The sequence below is a fragment of the Pempheris klunzingeri genome, chromosome 13 (genome assembly GCF_042242105.1).
Source record: "Pempheris klunzingeri isolate RE-2024b chromosome 13, fPemKlu1.hap1, whole genome shotgun sequence".
Lineage (NCBI taxonomy): Eukaryota > Metazoa > Chordata > Actinopteri > Acropomatiformes > Pempheridae > Pempheris > Pempheris klunzingeri.
Genome location: NC_092024.1, coordinates 7,440,055 through 7,463,234, shown reverse-complemented (window position 1 = coordinate 7,463,234; position 23,180 = coordinate 7,440,055). Strand labels below are relative to the sequence as shown.

Below are 23,180 nucleotides of genomic sequence, written 5' to 3'. Positions count from 1 at the left end.
TGTGATAACTGCTACACCTGGTGCTCACTGTGATAACTGCTACAACTGATGCTGCTTCATGTCATGACTGTATCTTTACTTTACCTCTTTCTTTCTGCCGTTTTTCCTCTTCTTCTTTTCTTTTTTTTCCCCCTGTGCTCCGGACAGTTTCAGTCGTTTTGACATGTTTATGAGGTTCTCTGGGGTCACATCAATAAATTCGCCCCTCCCCCCACAGAGAGTGAGCAGGTAACGATCAGCAGGGGCGAGGGCGCCCCCGTCACGGCTGCCGCCGCTGCATTGCTTTACATTTGAATCAATGTGAGCTTTTCCATTTTAAGAGTTAATAGTAATAACTAGTTTTAATATAATTATATTTAAGGTATTTTTTTCCTCCTTTTGTGGCGCCCCCTGGAGGCCACGGCGCCCTTAGCATTTGCCTATATTGCCTATTGGAAGAGCCGGCCCTGTTTCCCAGTCAAGATCAGAGGGCCCTAATAGCAGCATCTCAAGTTTTTCCCTCATACTCCTCAAGCGGGCAGAAGACGAGGCTTCAAGAAAGAGTGGCACAGTGCGCACGCATGGCTAGAATACTCTCAGAGCTATGGTAAAATGTCTATTGTCAAAGACAATGCTTTTGTGGACATAGTCTGTTACATGTTTACAGCAGAATAAAGCTGTATTGAAAATAATCAAAGGCCTCTGTGTGGTGCTTTTAAACTTGAGTAGACTTGTTCCCTGTTACTGTTTAGTTCATTACATGCAGGGCCGGCTCTTCCAATAGGCAATATAGGCAAATGCTAAGGGCGCCGTGGCCTCCAGGGGGTGCCACAAAAGGGGGAAAAAATACCTTATAACATAATTATATTAAAACTAGTTATTACTATTAACTCTTAAAATGGAAAAGCTCACATTGATTCAAATGTAAAGCAATGCGTCCGCGGCGGCCGTGATGGGGGCGCCCCCCCTCTCCTCCTCCGGCTGATCGTTACCTGCTCTCTCTCTGTGGGGGGAGGGGCGAATTTATTGATGTGACCCCAGAGAACCTTGTAACTTCCTTGCTGGAGGGGCGCTGCTGGCGCCCCCCGTCCGTCCGCCAGCCGCTGTTGAGATGCGCCCCCCCAGCGCTCCTGAGATGCACGCCCCCCCCCCCGGTCCTACACCATGGAAGGGGCGCAGGGCGAGTGATCGGTGTGCATCTCACCTAGGGCACCATTATGGCTAGAGCCGGCTCTGCTTGTAAACATGTCAAAACGACTGAAACTGTCCGGAGCACAGGGAAGAAAAAAAAGAAAAGAAGAAGAGGAAAAACGGGAGAAAGAAAGAGGTAAAGTAAAGATACAGTCATGACATGAAGCAAGCATCAGTTGTAGCAGTTATCACAGTGTAACATCAGGTGTAGCAGTTATCACAGTGTAACAGCAAGTTGTTCACTTGCTTCTGAGCGATTAGCCTCAACATCGTATGCTAATCAGTAAATAAGCAGTTTTATATTTCTGTAGCTGAGCGGCATGGAGAGGTCTTTACTGTTAGGGATCATTTGTATAGATTAAACCTACTACCTGCTTTTAATAGTCAGTCAAAATGCTATTCCCTTTTCAACCCTTCATGTATCTGATTTTTAATGCTAGTTGTTGGTTGTGTTACAGTTCATATTATCTAAAACATGTTAATTGTCAGTCTTAAAGTACACATTATTATTATTATTCTTTATTCACTTATTTACAGGTTTTTATTTTGTGGTAAGGGTATTTATATTGTATTTCAGATTTTTTTGTATTAATTTGTGATTTGTTAAGTATGTAAATTTGGTGACATGTTACCTTACAAATTAAAGACAATGATAAAAGCAATGCTATCGATTTCTTTTGTAAGTGCATATAAATCGTCGATGGAGGGGGGCGCCATCTAAAATCTCGCCTAGGGCACCACATTGGGTAGAGCCAGCTCTGATTACATGAATGTACTCCCTAATAGTAAAGCTGTATAATACAACTAACCTAATAGAACAATGAATTTCCTAACTCTTAAATAAACCAATACTTAATAAAACAGGCTTGTACTGTATTAGTCCATGTACATCTAAGTAACATTAACTGTAAATTTAGAAAGTATATGAGTACATGATTCCTTAACTCAATACTTACAACAGCTTTTCTTCTTGAAATTCCGTTATTGTTTTTGGTTTTGGTGTGCCACCCCAGGATTTTCACTGGCCCTATCTGGCCCCCCCTGTAAAAAGTTTTTGGGGGCGCCCCTGCTTCTAGGTTGGCCAATGCAACTCATTATTATCAGGCTGCCCCAATAACTGTCCGCCATCATGGACAACACCTCCCACCCTCTGCATCAGACTGTGGGGGCCTTAAGCAGTTCCTTCAGTAAAAGACTCATACACCGTAGGAGCGCTTCCGCAGGTCTTTCATTCCGACTGCAGTCAGACTGTGCTGCACTATAACCTGCTGCATCAAATACAATCACTACTAAATTCACTTTATTACTTAACCAATCCATGGACAACTGTGTTTCCATCCCATCCCACCCTGTTGTTGTTTCTTTATAATTATTGTATTAGTTTTCTGTATATATTATGTTTATTTAATTCTTTCTTTAACTGTGTGCTTTTTGTCTGTCATTTGAGCTGCAATAACAGCAAACTTTCCCCACTGTGGGATCAATAAAAAGTATTATCTTATCTTATCTTCAAAACTCTTCAGCTGGTCCAGAACGCTTCTGCTCGTGTACTGACGAGAACTAGGAGAAGAGATCATATTTCTCCCGTACTGGCTTCTCTTCATTGGCTTCCAGTAAAATTTAGAATAGAGTTTAAAATCCTTCTCCTTACCTACAAAGCTCTTAATGGTCAGGCTCCATCATCAATCAATCAATCAATCAATCTTTATTTATATAGCGCCAATTCATAACAGCGTTATCTCAAGACGCTTTACATAAAGAGCAGGTCTACACCAAGCTCTTTAATTAAGAGAGAGACCGATTCAGGAATTCAAAATTAAGGATTCAAGAATCCCCACATGAGCAAGCATCAGAGAAAAACTCCCCTTTAACGGGAAGAAACCTCGAACAGACCCAGGCTCAAATGTGGGTGACTTTCTGTCAGGGTCCGTGTTGGGTGGAAGACTATAGCACTAACAATAGGAGTGTGACTAATAAATTAGCAATATGGTAATATTCAAAAACATGGCGAGTGGCCGACGATCTGCATCAGTGATTCATGAAGCCAGAGAACCACAGACTGATTTCATACCTTCCAGGTAGTCATCGGTCCTAGTTTGTCTCAGTATGGTCTACGAATCCATTCACAAAAACCTGAACCATATTAAGGGAAGATATTCCAACCCAGTGAGAATTTTCATTTTGTCCAAATGAAAGTTGCAGCGTTAGGTAACCCAAAATAAAACTTGAAACGTAATGGTTTAAGCTTTAATGATGTGACTGTGATTGATTATCAACTAATCATGTACCTTCAAATGTGTATGTGTACATACATATATTTATGTGGTACAGATAAATTAAACACTAAAGGGCATACAGCACATAGTGATGACAACCTGTGACTCACAGGTGGGGAAACACTGGTTTGAGAAATAATGTAGTTTTTCTTGTCCTTGCAGGTTTATTCTGAGAATCAACCCTAATAACTCCAAATACACACTGAAGTCACAGATCAGCTGGAAATCTGGCAAGAAGGGTGCAAAGACAAAGTACCAGCTTGAATCCCTCTGGCATCTCTCATCAGAGAGCATGTGGACTTTGATTGGCAAAACTACTCAAATGTAACACATTTGATTTTTCATTTTAATTTTGTAATGCCTGTTATGCTTTTCAGCAATATGAGTTCACGTAGTCATGCTAGCAGCATGGTGATCATCTGACTTTTTCTAGCCTCATCGTCAGGTCAAAGATCTTGTTTAATACTTTATTTATGACAAAAAAATTATAACCTGCAGATCTGATGACATCCTCATCAGCCTCAGCTGGACTTTGTGTTTAGTGATAACTAACAAATGTTAGCATGTTAACACACTACATTAACCCTTTCATGCATGAATTATGATAACCTCAGTCAGGATTATTTTCAGTCAGGAAGAAGATGGACAAATTAGCTCATTTCATATGCATAACTTCCATAAATTAAGTTTTATAACTAGGTTCAGGTTCAACGACCACACCTCAATCCCGACTCATTTCCGTTCCAAAGTATTTGAGCTTCACATATCCCCTTCTTTTCTTTCTTCCCCCTCTGAGTCTGTAATCACATGACCAGCTAGGAACTTGCATTGCCATCACTCACCACCACCATGGATCAGGAGCTCTTCTTCAACATTTCAGACAGCGTTCCCTTTGAATATTAGCCAACTCCTGAAGTTTCTGTGTCTCCTCCATCCCACATCATCCCCGCCCAGTTGGGCTCAGCTGTCTACATTTCACCACGCTTTAATCCGCTGATGACTCCACCATTGTCGGACCTTCACCCATCAACACCAGAGGAAGATCCCAACTTCGGCGTCCAAGAGATGTCGCTCACTCCGGACGCCTCTCTCCGACCTGCTCAAGATCCAGGCACTCGACCGATAGGCGAACCACACCTGACCACCATTCTGACCGTCACTCACCTACAAACATTTCCCAGCGGGCCGTCACTCGCCAGAAGCAAGCTCTCAATCAGCGCAACATCCCTTTCCACCGTTCTGACAATAAGGCAAAACTTTTCAAACTTTTCACCAACCCCCATCAAAACAAAACTCTCCCTTCACAAACATCTTGACCACTTCCAGGTTTCCCTCTAAATGCACCCCTCTTCCCCACAGTCCCCACAATCTATGTGGTGCTCCTTCCTATCCCGCCACAACATGTTTCCTCACAGCCTCCATCCCTTGTGCCCCAGCTCCAAGTAAACAAAGCCCTGCCATTTTCCACTGCCTGTCCTCTGCTGTTCCCCCACCATCCATCCCCCCTAAACCAGTCCGCACCCAGCCAGTTGCCCTCGGTCCTCTCCCCAAAGGTGTGGATAAGAGAGGAAGGCCAGTCCTCTACCAAGGAAGTAGGATGGTATGCAATAACTTCAACAACCTAGGATGCAATTCTTCAAACTGTCGGTTTCTCCACACCTGTTCCCTCTGCGGCAGAGCCCACACCAGACATACTTGTCCTCATAATCCAACTAAGCAAGGCTTATGCTTGCAGTTCATGCCCGGTTCCTCCTACATTTGCCACAATTTGCAATCAGCTACATTGGAGCCCGACACTGTTGACCAACTCTTGGCCAAAGAAGTTAAAGAAGGCTTCATGATTGGTCCTTTTTTCCAGTTCACCATTCCCCATCTTTAGAGTGAGTCCAATTGGCATAGCAACTAGAAAATCAGGAAAAAGATACTCATTATAGACCTTTCTTTCCCCCATAGCTCCGCCATCCCAAGCATCAACAAACTCATTCCCAGCCCTGACTTCTCAATGCAGCATACTACCATTGATCACGCCATCTCCCTCATCTGTCTTGCAGGCAGAGGAACTTGGTTGTCCAAAGCAGACATCACTAATGCCTTCAAAGTCCTTCCCATCCACCCTGACTACTAGCATCTTTTCGGCGTCCTTTGGAAGGGCTCTCATTATTTTGCCATGCGCCTCACCTTCGGGTACAAGAGCAGCCCAAAAATATTCGACTATTTATCCGACTCACTTGCATCTTCTCCCTGCTCCTTCTTGTCACATCTCCTCTCCATAGCCGCCTCAGTTCCTTCTCTCCATGACCACGTTTGCTAGATGACCCATGTAAGATGGAACTTAAACCGTGGCACCAGATCCTCTCCTCGTGGAATGGCATCTCCTTCATCTATGATGACTTTATCACTAACCAGACGACATCCATCCAGCTGTTCCCAGATGCAGCCCCTTGCACCGGTTTTGGCGGCTACTACGGTGGCAGGTGGTTCTCAGCCCAATGGCCATCTGAGTCCTCTGCTCTCGCTCCCTCCTCTGCCATCTGTGAAATGTACCCAGTTGTCATAGCAGCCATTCTTTGGGGGCACGAATGGTCAAAAGACCAACGCCATCTACTCTAACATCAGCACAGACGTAGACAGTTTCCTGAACTGCTCAGATTTCACAACTTCAATCCACGTCTACAATCCATTTCACCATGCATCCATATCGGATATTTCCATTTTTCCTCTGACACGCTTGTCTTCAGGCTGAAACGCAGCCTGACTAACCAGTCAGGTGTGCATCAACCCTTCCACCTATTTTAGCTCAACTCTTATCTCAGTCCATATGAACCCATAAGACTACCTAAACTTAAGACTAGCCAGTCAAGCCTCCCCCAAGACCCTCTGTTTATCTCAGAAACTGGTAAAGTAACGACACGATTCTGGTTCTGCCATCACATTTTCCAAATCCTTTTCCGATCCTGAATATTTCCTCTGGGCACTCATTTCGAATCTGAGCCGTATCCACCGCTTCTAGGCAGGGAGTTCCAGACCACATCATCAAAATCCTCAGTCGCTGGTCTTCACCTACATACCTCACTTAAATCTGTAACGGCCCGAATGACACCCGAAACGCTCATAAGCATCTCACCATCTGAAGTATTTATTTCGGGGATCTGAATACCTAGACAACAAGAAGAGACGGCTCCCCCACCCAGAGTCTCGACACCCTGGTTCACTCCAGTCTTCATGTTGCCAGCCAACATGCTCCATCTACTAAAAATCTCACATTTTGACTCATCAGGCCAAGTTACAGATTTCCACTGGTCTAATGTCATTGTGTTTCTGGGCCCAAGCAATTAGCTTCTTCTTGTTGTTCTTCCTCAGTAGTGGCTTCTTTGCAGCAATTTGACCATGAAGGCCTGATTCACGCAGTCTCCTCTGAACAATTGATGTTGAGCTGTGTCTGCTACTTCAACTCTGTGAAGCATTTCTGGATTGACTGACCTTCATATCTTAAAGTAATGATGGACTGTTGTTTCTCTTTACTTAGTTGAGTGGTTCTTGCCATGATATGGATTAGAACAGTAGTTGAATAGGACTATTCACTGTATAAAAACCATTTCAGGTGACTACCTCATGAAGCTGATTGAGAGAATGCCAAGAGTATGCAAAGCTGCCATCAAAGCAAAAGGTGGCTACTTTGAGGAATCTAAAATATAACAAATTCTGGTTTGTTTTTTAGTTCCAGCCCATAATTCCATATATGTTCCTTCACAGTTTTGATGTCTTCAATATTAATGTACACTGGAAAATAATGAAAATAAAGAAAAAGAATTGAATGAGAGGGTGTGTCCAAACTTTTGACTGGTACTGTAATTCATCAAGTAATGTATATTTTACTCACATATACTCCATTGTGTGCTAAGTATATTATAGTATATAATATAAATATAGTTTGTTCCTCTGTTAAAGCAGACTGTTTAAAAGCTAAAACACTAGTTACAAAAAAGGCTAGAAAAAAAGCAAGAGTTGAGCAGAGAATTTAATAATGTTTATCTTTTGTTTGAAGCAGATGCTGCCCAGTGACCTTTTTAACTGTCTAATCGTGGTGCAATCCCATTGCCCTATCATATCTCGTAGCAGTACGTTTTCATTGCTTCATTGCAAGATTTGCTATGATGACCATAATGTACAGTAAAGATGTAAAATAAAGGTGGTTAGTTTCAGATTTGTTTTCTTGTTTAATCAAATCAATCAGCTGATTCAGTGTTCTACCTGTTGGGAAGTGTTCATTGATCGACCAGTTATCCACCTGCAGCGTAGCATTCCCACCATTCCTGGTGAAGCGAACAACATGATATTTGCCGTCATTCACTGGGGTACTGCTCTCCTGCACACTGATATCCACTGTGCCGATGTTGAATGTCACTCCAATTTTGCCTTGTTGCTGAAATGAGAAAACAATTATTCATTATAAACACTAGGATTGTTTGGTTGGGCTTTTTTCTTTTCTTTCTTTCTTGCTAGTACTATTATTATTTAGAATACTTAATGGTACTACTATAGTGTATATGTATGTACATTATCTGTAATGTCACATAGACAACAGATGCTGATGTTGACAGTAAAGTTTTCCTGGGGAACAGGGGAAACAATTTGTTTTTTGGTTTAGGGAGCCATGCCTTGTCCCTGTATAATGAAAAATCGTCAGAATGCAAGGACAGTCAGTGTGTTTGACATCGTAGTAATTTAGCCTGGACCAGTCTATTGTGTTAAAAAAATCGTTGTTAAGTGCCCTGGTTGATGGTTGATTGTTATGATTATGTCACTGAACTATGATTAGGACACATTGTGACTGTAATGTAATGTTTTTACATCAATATCATGTTAGATGGCAGGAAAGGCATTTAATGATGTGTCTGGGATGGCTGGTCTGCTGCTGAGCTGGACTGTAGTGTAACTGTAATGTGCATTGATAAATATATTCACCTGTAAATATACTGATTACTTTGAAACAAAACAAAGTGACAGACAGAATAAATAAATCTATTTATTAACAAAAATCAGGAAGTTCATAACATAATTATGTATTATGAGGAGTTGTTTGCTGAGTTGCCTAGACAATTATCTATCTATTATCTATTATCAATTCATTATTTATTCACTTTTTTCTATGGTGTAATAACCCTCATTTCAAGTTTTCTTGCTATATTTTGTATAACCTGTTTATGATGTATAATCTGTAATATGATGTACAGTACTGTGCAAGATTTTAGGCAGGTGTCAAGAAATGCTTTGAAGTAAGAATTCTTTCAAAAATATAAAATGTAATTGTCTTTTTTATTGATTTACAAAATACAAAGTGAGCAAACAGAGGGAAAATCTAAATCAAATCAATATTTGCTGTGACCACCCTTTGCTTTCAAAGTAGCATTAATTCCTTGAGGTGCATTTGCACAAAGTCAGCGATTTTGTAGGATCATAGTCAGGTGACATGTCACATGTCATACACCATTGCAAGACTGAGCTCAGCAACAAGACACAAGATAGTTATACTGCATCAGCAAGGTCTCTCCAGTCTGGGGCTGCAAGATGTCCTGTTTACGCTCTTTTGAAGAAGCACAAAGAAACGAGCAACGTTCAAGACTGTAGACGCAGTGGTCGGCCATGGAAACTTAGTGCAGCAGATGAAAGACACATTATGCTTACTTCCCTTCAAAAATCGGAAGATGTCCAGCAGTGCCATCAGCTCAGAACTAGCAGAACCCAGTGGGAACCAGGTACACTCATCTGCTGTCTGGAGAAGTCTGCCCAGAAGTGGTCTTCATGGATGAATTGTGGCCAAAAAGCCAGACCTCCAATGTGGAAACATGGCCAAGCGACTCAACTATGCACAAAAACATAGGAACTTGGGCACAAAAAATGGCAGCAGGTGCTCTGGATTGATGAGTAAAAATTTGAAATATCTGGCTGTAGCAGATGGTTTGTTTGCCAAAGGGCTGGAGAGCGGTACAATAATGAGTGTCTGCACGCAACAGTGAAGCATGGTTGAGGTTCCTTGCGAGTTTGGGGCTGCATTTCTGCAAATGGAGTTGGTCAGGATTAATGGTTTCCTCAATGCTGAGAAATACAGATAGATACTTATTCATTGTGAAGTACCATCAGGGAGGCGTCTGGTTGGCCCAAAATTTTGAATGTAGCAGGACAACGATCTTAACATCATCAAGTCTGTACGGAATTACATGAAGAGACAGAAAGATTTGAGGCAGCCTACATCCACAAAAATCTGTGGTTAATTTTCAACTGTTTCGAGTTTCTTTGTGTGCTAGTGTACCTAGAAGAACTAATGCTGTTTTGAAGGCAAAGGGTGGTCACACCAAATATTTATTTGATTTAGATTTTTCTTCTGTTCGCCTACTTTGCATTGTGTAAATTGATAAAATAAAAAAATCTAATTCTATATTTTTGAAAGCATTCTTCATACCTGCCTAAAACTTTTGCACAGTATTGTGTGTCCACAGTTATTCATGACCTAAGTAGCTGATGAATGAATGTTTGAATCAATAAAAAAAAGACCAGTGTGTCCTTTAGAATTCAATGTTTGTATCAAAATTTACAAAATCAAGTAAACTCTAAATCTATATACATACATACATACAGTATATATGAACATACCCCTTCTTACCCCCCTCTACCAAAGCCCTGGCAGTTTGAGGGTTGTGCACAGTATCACAGTAGCTGTTCCTAGGATTGTGCTCTTCTGAGCAAAGACCTCTGATGTTGTGCCTGGAATCTGCTGGAGCCACTCTCCCAGTGTATGGGTCACAGCCCCCGGTGTTCTCACTGGCACCACTATTGCTTTTACTTCCCACATTTTTTTCTGGCTCCTCTGTCAGGCCTTGGTATTGCTCCGAGCTTCTCATGTTCCTTCTTCCTAATATTGCTGTTGCTTGGGATTGCTACATCACTACTGCCCTCTTCAGTTGTTTGTCGAACAACAAGATGGTTGGTTAGCCATCAACATTTTGTCAGCCTGGATCTGGAAGTCCCACAGGATCTTGGCTCGGTCGATGTCAACCACTTTGGGAGGTGGCTTCCATTCTGATCATGGGACTTCAAGCCCATACTCAATGCAGATGTTCCTGTATACTATGTTGGGCTCTTTGGTTATGGTGTCCCATGTACGCTGTTCCTGCTTGCATCTTACACTCTGTTATTATGTGCTGGACTGTTCCAGAAGTGTCTTTGCACAGCCTGCACCTGGGGTCCTGTCTGGTGCTCCCTTTCCACATACCCATCCATCGTCCAGTTTGCGTTAGCTCTAGCTCTCTAGCCTCGTTTTACCCTGGCTGCCTGAACCTGCTTTTCTGACCCACAGATATTGTATTTGATTCTTCACCTGCCCATTATTTGCCTTGATTGACAAATTACATGTATTTTGACCCTCGTTTGTTTTGTGGATCTTAGTAAACTAAACTTTCTCCTCACTCTTTCTGTCGAAACTCAAATGCATATCATTTGAGTTTCGAGCCTGTCTTGTGCTAGAGCCATGACAATGAAAATAGTATAAAAGTTTAAAAATTGTCAATTGACTGCTGATATGTAATATGCACTTAATGGAGGCTGTGACAAAGTTCAGTTTTTGTGAATGCTTAATGTAGTGTTTTGTGGTAATGCAGGGAAACAATAAGCCTCTATAAATATATGTATAAATTTGTCCATAGTTGCATTGGTTAGGGTTAGGGTAAAACTGGACATGAATGTAGAGTACAATTATTTGAGCTGTCTTGCACTCGACAATAGGCTAACAATTGCCTGGATAACTAATCAAAACAATGTCATTTTTATGTATAAATAAATATTGTTTACATGAATAGTCCGACTATTGAACAGCAATTTAACTAATGAGATAACATGAGGAGTTGTTTGTCGTAGCTAAGAAATCAGTACACAAACTTTTAAACTTATAATGTCATATCTATAACGGTGTAGCAATACAATTAAGCATTTGAATTGAAATATAGATGCTGACTAAACTTGAGACAGAAGCAGATAGATGCAGATTGTACCAAGTTGCCCAAGTCTCAATGTCAAGCACACCACTCTAGACGAAGTTCCTGGCTAAAGTAACATGACATGAGTACATGAGCAAATTAGCAAATTACCAGGAACAGCCACCAGGAGGTTCTGACCAAGCATACCTCAAAGTCCACCAAGGCTTGGCTTCAGAAAAAGTCCTGGAAGATACTAGAGTGGCCGTCACAGTCACCTGACTTGGATCCCATAGAAAATCTCTGGTGGGGCTATTGCCCACGAGGAATGGGCTACGATTCCTCGGGAATACTGTCAGTACGTGGTGTCTGGCTATGTATCACGTTGCAGCAGGACATAACAGCAAAAGGGTGCTCTACTAAGTAAGTACTAAAGATGATCATCAAGAAGGGGTTGAAATTTGAGACTGCAGTAGTCATTTTAAGAGGCATATTGTCCTGAATTTGGAGAAACCACCTGTAATATTAGTTGTGCTGAGCTATTTCAGTTCTTCTGATTTAACAGAGCTGAAAGACAGCTGAAACCAGACTTTTAATTAGATGGTGAATCAGGAAAAAAAAAATTGGAAGTAAAACACACAATGTATACTTGAAGTGGTTCTGTTATTTGTCCTGCTATAAAACTGTGGTGTTGTAGTGTCAAAACAGTCCAGTCACCTGACCCAAAAGATTTTCAATAAAGAGTTTCGTCTGTTCAATAAACAACTTCCCCAGAGCTTGGTCTCATGTATCCTCGTACATGTTTCCAGACCACCAATCCTTGCTTCCTATGAACAGAAATACAAGATTTGCAGTGTCCTTCATGATACCACCAGTACAATTTCCAGGTGGAGAAATGATCAAGGACTAATGAAAAAAGGGAATTGGGGTGTACCCTATGACTTGAATGTCTATCAGCAGATAAACAGCAGCAGATAGTGGAGATGCTATAAGACACGAGTGTCAAACTCAATCAAAGAAAGGGCCAAAATTTAAAACACGGTCTAAGTCGCGGGCCAAACGGGCTCAACATTTAGTGAAGAGTCTAAAAGTGACTATTTTATTCTGGGATGTGATATAATAATATATATTTTATTCAGAAATATGAATTTAAACAGCCAAACTCAACAATAATAATAATACTTTTTTTCTTTTTTTGTACTTATCCTCATGTTTTGTCTCATAGTGTCGTCTTATATTTATATTCTTTAATTATGGCCACATTAGCTCCACAAACAAGACACACAGGTTTACCTCCGACATTGACAAACAGGTAAACTTTGCCCCCCACCTGCTGAGAAAGTCTCTGTTTTCAAAGTCCATTTTTCGTTTAGTCCACTTTTCGTTTAGCCATTTATTTTTTTTGGGGGGGGGGTCATTTGGTATTGCCTCGCGGGCCAAATATAATTACCCCGCGGGCCTGAGTTTGACAATGCTATGCTATAAGAGGACCTGCTCATAGTTCAGAAATCAAAAATAATAACAAAATAAACCTCTAAATATTTTGCAACAGTGTATTCAAATTCAACCAAAAGTCACCACATTCAAATAGGATGAAAAGAGTGAACAATCCCTATGTACATGAAGCATAGGCAAAAAATGCATACATGCATATTTTTAATACAGATTTTTATTTTATAAATTAGAGCTGTGGGAACTGTGCAAAAGGTCAATAAAATGTAACAGTGGCAAATCGACACCCTTATTGGCTGAGTGTGTATTTCAAGCGTTTGTCACTACTTGACAATGTGCTTCTTTCTTCCCACTTTTTCTGATGCTTTACTTCACAATGGACGGTAGAAAAACTCCCTCTTTTCAATCTAACACACTTATAACCTCAAGTAGCACCAAGTAAACTGATTCTTGTAGCACATACTGGGCATACCAAGCAGCCAGGGTATGGTAGTTAGAAAACAAAACAAGTTAAAGTTGAGACAAATATGCAAAATGTGTGTGAGAACTTACTATATGCAGCATTAGATAGTCCCCCAGACCAGGTGCGCTGTCAATCCTAACCAGGATGCCATCTTTCAGGGAGGTGCTGAAGCCGACAGTCAGCCTGTCCGTTCTGGTGCTTGGTCTCTCATTGGCTGGCCATTTGAATGTAATGAGGCCTCCTCCTTTGCCAAAGATGTATGTTGTTCCAGCTGAACAGAGCGGGAAGAGGAAGTATAATTGAATAGAGTTAAATAGTAAACTAATGCAATGTTATGCAGCCTATTTGGTACATTAAGATAACAGCTGTAGCCTACAAAATTTGCTTTTGGCTCAAGTTATTTATCACAAGTTTACTTTTTTAAACAGGGAAAGGTCCTTGTTCAGAAACGCTCAATTAATAGCCTTAAACCTGCAATTTCTTTTCTTTTTTTGGTCTTATTGGGGGAAGTGGAAATAGGCCATGACCATAACACTGACATATAATCTTTTGAGTTGAAATATCTTTAGTTCTTTCGCCTCTAATGCTCCATGTTAGGTGCACCAACTAGTTGTTAACTGTGCCTGTCTACCGTATGATGCGCAGCAAAGGGTGTCCAGTAGGCTTTCGAAGCTTTTGTGCTGAAAACAAAAGATGTGGCTCAAAATTATGCTATATGTTCTTAACTCATGAAAGCAGAGTATGTAAAAGATTAGATTGATACTTTTACCGTATAGATGTTGGTGTGCATTGTTTTGTCTCTACAGGTGTGTTTAGACTGTACTGATTGGAACCTTTTCAGGACTGCTACCAACAGTCTGAGTTCACAGAGGCTGTGACCATCAGTACTCTGAGAAACAACAGCAACAGTTCTCAGGGGGGGATGCTGGCTCAGTCTGGAAGGATCTCAGACAGCTCACCAGTTACAAGCCCAAAACCCCCACAAATGACATGTGCCTTGCCAATGACCTCAATGAGTGCTACTATCACTTTCAAAGACTATGGTTCTGACACCATCCCCCATGACTTCACTCAACAGCTTCAGATCACCAACTCTCTCTGTCATGGAGAGAGACGTTGACAGGATCTTTAAGAGACAGAACCCCTGAAAAGTAGCCGAACTGGACCCCTCCACCCTGAAGCAGCTGTTTCCGGTGTTAACAGACATCTTCAACACCTCACTGGAGATGTGCCGTGTGCTAGCCTGCTTCAAGACCATCATCATTCCTGTTCCCAAAAAGCCAAGGACCACACGAAAAAAGCCAAGGACCCTGACCTCTGTGGTGATGAAGTCTTTTGAGTGCCTTGTGCTTTCACACCTTAAGACATCACAGTCAACAGGTCTGTAGACGATGCAGTCAACACTTGATTCTCCAGCATCTGGACTCAGCAGGAACCTATGCCAGGGTCCTGTTTGTGGATTTGGAGGAGACTATTCTTTAACACACATTCAAACACTGAGGCTATGCTTCAGAAGCAAGTTGGGGCTCAGTGTCTTGCCCAAGGACACTGTTGACTTATAGGAGCTGAGGATCGAACCACCGACCTTCCGATTGTGGGATGATCCACTCTACCTCTGATATGTGCTCTGAAATATGCATGCATCCCTGTGCTGTCTATAGTAGATGGAAAAGAAGAGGAGATGGAGCTGGATATCAGGGCCGCTGATCCTTTGTTTTCTTGAGGACAGTATGGGACATGTATCTCTTGCAGCCTAATGATGTGCTGAAAAACTTACATGGTGTGCCACATTAGTGGTTCCAGTGAGCAAGACAGATGCCACGGTATAATTTTAAGTTCACAATCAACCCAGCTTTCTGTGTCCTGTTCCATGTACTGATATGAGACAACACCTGCATTGCAATTGAGTATGAGGGATTCGGATTCAGGGGTTGAATAATTTTGAGACTGCAGTAGTCATTAAAAGTGGCATTTTGTGTTGAATTTGGATTTGAATTTTTTCCAATACACCTCATTTGCAATGGGTGTTGAATAATTTTGAGTGCAATTATACACACACACACACACACACACACACACACACACACACACACACATCGTATTATTATAAGAACAGCAAAGATACTGCGGAGAAGCCTCAAACTCCCAGGCCTCTGGTAATGGACCCAAGCTTGAGGAAGACAAACCACCACCCCAAAGGGGACGTGGTGAGAAGGGAATTTGCACGTGTATAGTACCCCAAATACAAGTATGAGCCTTGGTATGACGGATTGTATCAATTATCTGTTTCTTCCTATGCATAAAAGGTAGAATTGAACTCAAATCTATGTGTCTGTGTGTCTCTCTGTGCGTACGGAAATTGTTTTGGACATAAACAGATATATAAAGAAGTCACCTGCTCCTTCCATAATAAACTTTGCAATGTCAAATATTTACAGTCATTGCCTCATCTCATTCAAGCTTCAAGGTTAATTAATTTGCTATTTATGCATACCTGTTTACAATACAGTGTTCCATAACAAAATGTAAATTGAAGTCCCTTTATGCTATACACACATAGGACATACTGTCTATAAAGACATTTCAATTTAGAATAGAACATGATCAAATACAAAATAAAAATACATTGTATACAGTTATTTATGTAAGGAATAACGCCCAACAAGGTGTCCATTATCAGGAATTAATGGACGATGTGGAGGCAGAGAACATCCAATGCACAGCGGATATTTTAATAATCTTACGTTTTTCGAGCCATAACTCAATTTACTTAATTTAATGCCTGAGGGTTTGACTAACACGTTGATCAATCATTTGTCTGTCTACTCCTGGAAATACGACTGATCATAGATACGAGATATTTCTAGTTCACTCAGATCACACATCCCTTCGGCTCAGCTGTTAGCCAGAAAGCTAACGTTGTGCTAGCAAGATTCAACGTAAATAACGCTGCGTACGGTTGACCACCAGTAAATATGTCACAGTATGTTTAACAAGACTAGCTAGCTAACTGGCTATGTCACTGTCACCAAATCAATATCAAGATTTTCACAAGCAAGCAGCCTGAAGCAGCAAGTTGCAGATCACAAGCTCGCTCACGTTAATGGTGATCATTAATGTAAACTGTTCAAAGATGTGATCATAAAGTGATGATGTGATCTTAAAGTCTCAGTGAGTAGAGAGGGCCAGTGTACTTTCTGCAGGTTGAGTGATGCCGTATTGTGGTGTTCAGAGGATGAGACACTGAAGGACCAACGCTACAATCACTGTTGGAAATAAGCCAGCTTGGTAAAGTGCTGCAAAATTGTAAACTGAGGCTCTGTGTTCATGTTGCTATGGTAACTCCAGCCAGCACATTTATTTAGAATGGTGAACAGTTTCAGTGGAACTACATAGTAGGTGTCCATTATCACTTTTTAACAAACAAACACCCAGCAGCCAATCAAAATCAAGTATTCACCCAGACCATGGTATAAATACATATATACACTCCCATACACATCCAGGAGATAATTCTGGAGTGCATTTTTTGCATTTGCATCTGGGGGAATGTAAACAGCAGCATTGCGATAGTGATAATATAGCTTGCATTGTTACATTAAAAGTTTGACATTTGGGAAACGTTCATCGATTTTGAGTTTGAGCACTAAAATTCATTAACATAACAAAGCAATTATTTTAAGGCATTGTATGTTAATATTTGCATAATGTAATATTGTGCTTTGGGATTGGTGATTAACAGGACTAACTGAACTATTTTACCCTAAAAGACACCTCAGCCTCTCCTCAAAGTCAATTTAAACAGTTCACCCACCCCTTACCCTGATGTGGGAATTTATCAGAATGGAAAAATTAACTGGATGACAAAACATTACAGTGCGAGTAAAACAAGCATAAAAGTTCTAAATTGGATACCGAAGTCTTGGGTGTCCCAAATGCAGCACACAGTACATCAGTAAAAAGTCTTTTATTACGCTTGGCAAGCAGATGAATGCAGTTCAGAATAACAACAATCTGATTCAGAGTCCTTGTATTTGGAGGACGCCCCCACGACTCCAGCTGATGAAATTGCAGGACAGTTCAGTGGGAGCTGGTGGTACCGTGAGAACTGCAGCAGTAGAGCAGCAGGTCCAGAACCAGGTGAACACTGGGTATGTGACCACTAGGCATGTGACCACAAGTCACTCTCACTCTGCGTGAGGAACCAGGTGAGGAACAGCCCATTGGTCTGAGAATGAGTGCTAGAGAGTTGTGCATCGAGGACCGAAGAACAATGAGTGCGTGATGAAGGCATTAGTACTAGCTTAATGCTAGCTTGAGTGATCAGGAGCAGGTGAGTGAAACAGGTGGTGAGAGTTGGCTGATTGGTGGGAATGGCCCGCAGGTGAGTGGAAAAATACAGAGAGGAGGGTTAACCAGAAGACTGACTGTGACACTCTTAACTGATGTTTCCTCATTCCTCTACCCTTTCTGGTCAGAAGAGCAAGGATTGAGGAGGAATCTCTGAGGAGCCATGAGTGAAAAAACATACCTTCATGGAAGTCTTCCACTAGCCGTTGTGTCGACTTATTGGATATCATCTAATCAGACTCATGTTTCATACCAGAATAAAGACAGATAACAGATTAACCTCGACTGTATCACTGCCAAGTTTTTCATATTTTATATGTTTTCTGACTCACCATCCATTCAACAATCTGTATTAATTGTTGGTCTGAACAGCAAAAGGACCACAAACAACTTTCTTAATTTATTAGAAAGGTTTTTCTTTTCATGTTCTGTTAACCCCCATTAACTTTTATTGTGGATACAATTAGTGAGAGAGAGAAGAGTCTGTACCTCAGCAACAGGTGTGAATAAATAATATAAACACATTCTGCAAGTAGAAATGATTCCTTCACCTGAGCAGGACACAGTCAAAAGTATAAATACCGAATGCAAGTTGTTGCTCATGTGCATGTGTTTGTTAAACAGGTAACAGACTACAGAGAGAAAACACTGCTGCTTTGACAGTGAGAACAGTGTACATACACTGGTGTTATCAAAAGTCTCAACATTCGTTGACCTCATCTCAAATGCAAAAACACTGGTACAGATAACCTTGATCCATATCTTCTTCATCTAAGTGTTCCATTCATCTGCCCTCACTTAGCTCATATTTTCAAACAAACCTGTCTAAGAGGCTCAATTCCACCTTCATGGAAAAGTGCCTCTGTAGTGCTGTTGTTGTGACATCTCAGGCTTTAACAAGTACCATCCAATTTCCAAACTTCCTTTTTTAGTAAAAATCCTAGAATCTTGGGTCAGTTTACAAATACGTGCCTTCATTGACTCACTGAACATACTACAGCCACAACCGCCTGGGTCACAGCACTAACAGCTTCAGCTTCAGTCATTGATAACATTATCTCCTCCCTGGATAAAAAGCAATCTTGTGCTGCCCTCTTCATTGACCTCTCAAAAGCATTCGACAATGTTTATCATAAACTTCTGCTCCAGAAAATTCAGTCTGTAGGTCTTGATGAAGCCTCACTGAGCTGGTTCTCCTCATAACTGACAGAAAGTACTCACACTGTTGTTACTGACAGATCTCACTCAAACCTTCTTACCATTAGAAGGGTCTATCCTTGGACCTTTGCTGTTCACACTATACATTACAAACATAATTCATCATAACCATTACTCGAATATCCAATGTTATGCTGATGATACCATTTTATATGCTTCAGGCTCCACCCCAGCCCAGGCCCTGTCTCGTCTTCAGTCTGCATTTAATTCTTTCCAGGTAGCACTTGTTAATCATAAACTAGTTTAAAATGTATTCTCCACCTCCACCATGTGCATTCGCGTTGTCCAACCATTAAAACTTTGAAAGACACCCATATTGTTCTTACTGAGTCATACAAATACTTAGTAATTTGGCTCGACAGCAGACTATCATTCAACATCCATCCATTCATTGTTTATACCGCTCATTCTTCTGGGTTGCGAGGGGGCTGGAGCCAATCCCAGTTGACTTTGGGCTACAGGTGGGGTACACTCTGGACTGACTGCTAGTCAATCACAGGGCTGAGACATAGTGGCAGACAACCATTCACACTCACATTCACACCTGCAGGCAATTTAGATTAACCAATTAACCTAACCTGCATGTCTGTGGACTGAGGAAGCCGGAGTACCTGGAGAAAACAGACGCAGGGAGAATGTGAAAACTCTACACAGAAAGACCCCTGGTTCAAACTTGGATTCAAACCTTGAATCTATCAATACTTAGTTTCAAAAGTACAGTGGTACTAAAGGAATGATTAATATAAGAATATTTTTTACTGTTAATGTTTTTGTGTTACTCCATGTTATTTTGACTGCTATCTTTAGTTTTTCATTTGCATGCAAGACCCCTATGTCTGCATGAGTAGAATTAACCAACATAACAGTGTGACTGCACAAAAAACACACACAATAAGTTATCACATCACAATAATCAAATTGACTGAACAACGTTGTAGCAAACCAAAACCCAATATATATGCCCAAGTAGAGTTTGTTACCAGTTACCGGGAGAGGTCCTATGGTGTGTAGCTTTCTTAGCTGGCAAATCTGTTAATGAGCCAGGCTGGAGGAGGGGTTGCGGTTCTTCAGTCAAAGCTGGTTTTTGTCCTTGCTGTGTCCTGGTCACAGGACGCTCCTTTGTGCCACACACTGACCAATGGTGGTGATAAAGCTGGGTCAAGGGGTTTGTTTAGCACATAGGGGCCCAACAACAGTGCACTTGTTAGATTAAAAAACACATGTATACCAAAAAGTGCACACGTTAATGTATACACATCAAACAAAACAAATTATATTCTTTTTCTATAGGCACACTTTGCAGCCTGTGCATACACCTGATTATCCCAGTTTAGCCTGATTGGAATTAACGAGAAAAAACAACAAAGCTTAGACAAACAAATATGAATGACAATTAAATAACCCACCACTTCTTATAGAATTAACAGCCGTGTAAATCATTACCAAGGTAGACACATCATGGAGATGTACGGACACACTGCATGCAACACTACATTGCCGAGTAACACTGATGTTCTCTTCTGGCAAGACAGCTACAACCATCTCAATGAGTTTGTTGCTGTACTGACCTGTCTGAATGTGGAAGCCTTGAGCAAGTCCTCCACAATCTGCTCTGGATTTATCTTATTTAGTTTATCATTTTCAAAGCAGCATAGTCCACTCAGCCTCTCTGTTTAAGGATTATTATCAAAACCAACAGAAACAACTCACACAAATCACTGAAGGTAAAAGTTCAAGTGAACACAGAAGTCTCTGCTGGAGAAGCCACTGTGATTATTTCAGGATTCAAATGTGAGTGAGATCCAACATTGAAGGTGTGTTTGATGTAGGTCACTTATTGGTTGACTTATTGGTGCACCTCTGTTTAAACATAAACTTAGTGTTATACAAATGATGAAATAATCAACTCTCAGTCAAAACAACCCAGACTAGTCATGATTTACCAAGTTCAGAGACTCAATCAGATGGTGGTGAAAGAACTGAAAGACCTCACATGTCACAAGTTAGAGTTTAGAGGAGTGACCTTGAGACAGAGGATTGCTGATTCCCATCCCTGAACATTTGGGAAGTATGAATTGTATAAGAGGATACCTAGGTTAGTACTTTCAAACAAATATATATGCATATGCACTTAAACACAAATGCTTAAATACAAACATACATGGTTACCTGTACAAGTATACACCTGTACAACCTGTGTAAGTAACTACAGAAGTACATGGACTGTACTTGTATGGTGCCTTTCTAGTCTTTTCTTTTTTTTTGAGTGGTTGAAAAAAAGACTAGAAAGGCACTATACAATAAGTGCTTTAACACTACATTCACATTCACCCATTGACACACTAATTGGAGATTGCCAACACTACCATCAGGAAGGAACTAATCATTCTCTCACACATAAACTGAAGCTATGCTTCAGGAGTAGTTTGAGTGTCTTGCCCAAGGACACTTTTGGCGCTTTTCCACTAACACCTACTCGGCTCGACTCGTCTCATGGTGCCAGTGAGTGCGGCTGCCGTCGTACCTGCTCCAGACCATTTTCTTTTTATTTTAGTTTTATTCTACTTTTTCTTTAACTTTCTGCACCAACCTCACATGTCGTGCCCTCGTTGTATCAAATACGACAGAGACACACTGGTGAACATTCGCATCCACACAATTACATCCACTTTGGCTCCTGACGCGTCCTAGCCCAGCAAGATCCTGCGAGGGGTCCTCAACAACAACAAAGGACGCGTCGGCCTCACTCCGCATAAGAGGCCCCGGGGAAAACGAGCCGGCATCAGCAACAGGCTGAGGCTCAGAGCACACAACCCTCTGCTACCTAGTATTCTGCTCGCTAACGTCCAGTTTCTGGATAACAAGTTGGACGAACTCCGAGCCAGGATCAGGTACCAAAGGGACACAAGGGACTGCAGCATTATCTGCTTCACAGAGACATGGCTGACCCCCATGATACCGGACCATGCCGTTCAACCAGCGGAGTTCTTCACAATTCATCGTATGGACAAAACGGCTGAGTCAGGAAAACCTAAAGGCGGGGGAGTCTGTCTCATGATTAACACCAACTGGTGCAGAAATGTTGCTTCTATCACCAAGTCCTGTTCGCCCAACCTAGAACTTCTAACACTAAAATGCCGGCCCTTCTACCTCACCTCTGTTATATTCAGTGCCGTCTACACTCCACCACAGGCGGACATGGATGCTGCATTAAGACTCAACCTCCATTCGGAAGGTCAGACCACTCGTCTATTCTCCTTCTGCCCAAATACAAACAACAGCTGAAGCGTGCGGCCCTGGCAGAAAGAGAAGTGATACGCTGGTCTGACCATTCAGAGGCCACTCTGCAGGATGGACTGGGACTTGTTCCAGCACAGCTCCGGTGGCGACGTCAACGTGTTTATGGAAGCGGTTGTGGGATTTATTGGGAAATTAGTGGAAGACACTGTCCCTAAAGCAACTATTAAGGAATTTCTGAACCAGAAGCCATGGGTGGACAAAGCTACCTGCGAAACTCTTAAGTCCCGCACTGCTGCCTACAGCACGGGACTCGCCACCGGGGACATGGAACCGTACCAGACTGCTTCATATGACGTCCGCAGAGCCGTGAGGGAGGCCAAGCAGAGGTACGGGAAGAAGCTGGAGTCACAGCTACAGCAGAGTGACAGCAGGGGACTGTGGTAGGGACTACGGACAATATCAGACTATAAGGCAGCACGTCTCTGCCAACGAAGTAAACGACTTTTGATGACGCCATAAATCACCTGCTTCACACAGCCCTGGCCCACCTGGACACCAGGAGGGGAAACTATGTGAGAATGCTGTTTGTGGACTTCAGTTCAGCATTTAACACCATAGACTGACAGACTGGTCACTAAGCTTTGTTTATTAACCTTTTTGTGTGTCATCCTTGTTGTCACTGTGTTAGGCCTGTGTAAGTAAGTATCTCTGTTTTCTTAGAGCAAATAGATAATTCACTTTCCTTGTATATACCACTGAAACTTCAGGGCTGTACTGCGATTTTCTGGTTAATACATTACATTACATACATTTTTTTCTCCTGTTTTTGATTTCAAGAAAGGGAGTCAAGTTTAGTTAATGTCTTTTGGTTTTGTTGGTTGTGGCTTATAGGATTAGTCAGCACTATTTTATTTTTGAGGAGATAGATGCTTTTGTTTGTTGTTTTGGCCTGGGTTCACCCTCAAGTCATTGCTTCCTATTAAATAGGAACTTAGTGTGCTCATGCTGTAATACATTTTCTAACTTGTTTTGGTAACAGTTGTC

At 41.5% G+C, this 23,180-nt stretch overlaps 1 protein-coding gene across 10 annotated transcripts in view; it reads right to left on the bottom strand.

Annotated features, from left to right (window-relative positions):
• Positions 1–23,180, bottom strand: part of nrxn3a (neurexin 3a) — a 189,213-nt gene that overhangs the window by 23,911 nt on the left and 142,122 nt on the right. For all 10 annotated transcript variants that reach the window (XM_070841771.1, XM_070841772.1, XM_070841779.1 and 7 more), the window contains 2 exons: positions 13,418–13,599; positions 7,698–7,869 (listed from right to left, as the gene is read on the bottom strand). In XM_070841771.1, the coding sequence (XP_070697872.1) occupies positions 7,698–7,869; positions 13,418–13,599 (354 nt within the window). The remainder of the gene's footprint in view (positions 1–7,697; positions 7,870–13,417; positions 13,600–23,180) is intronic.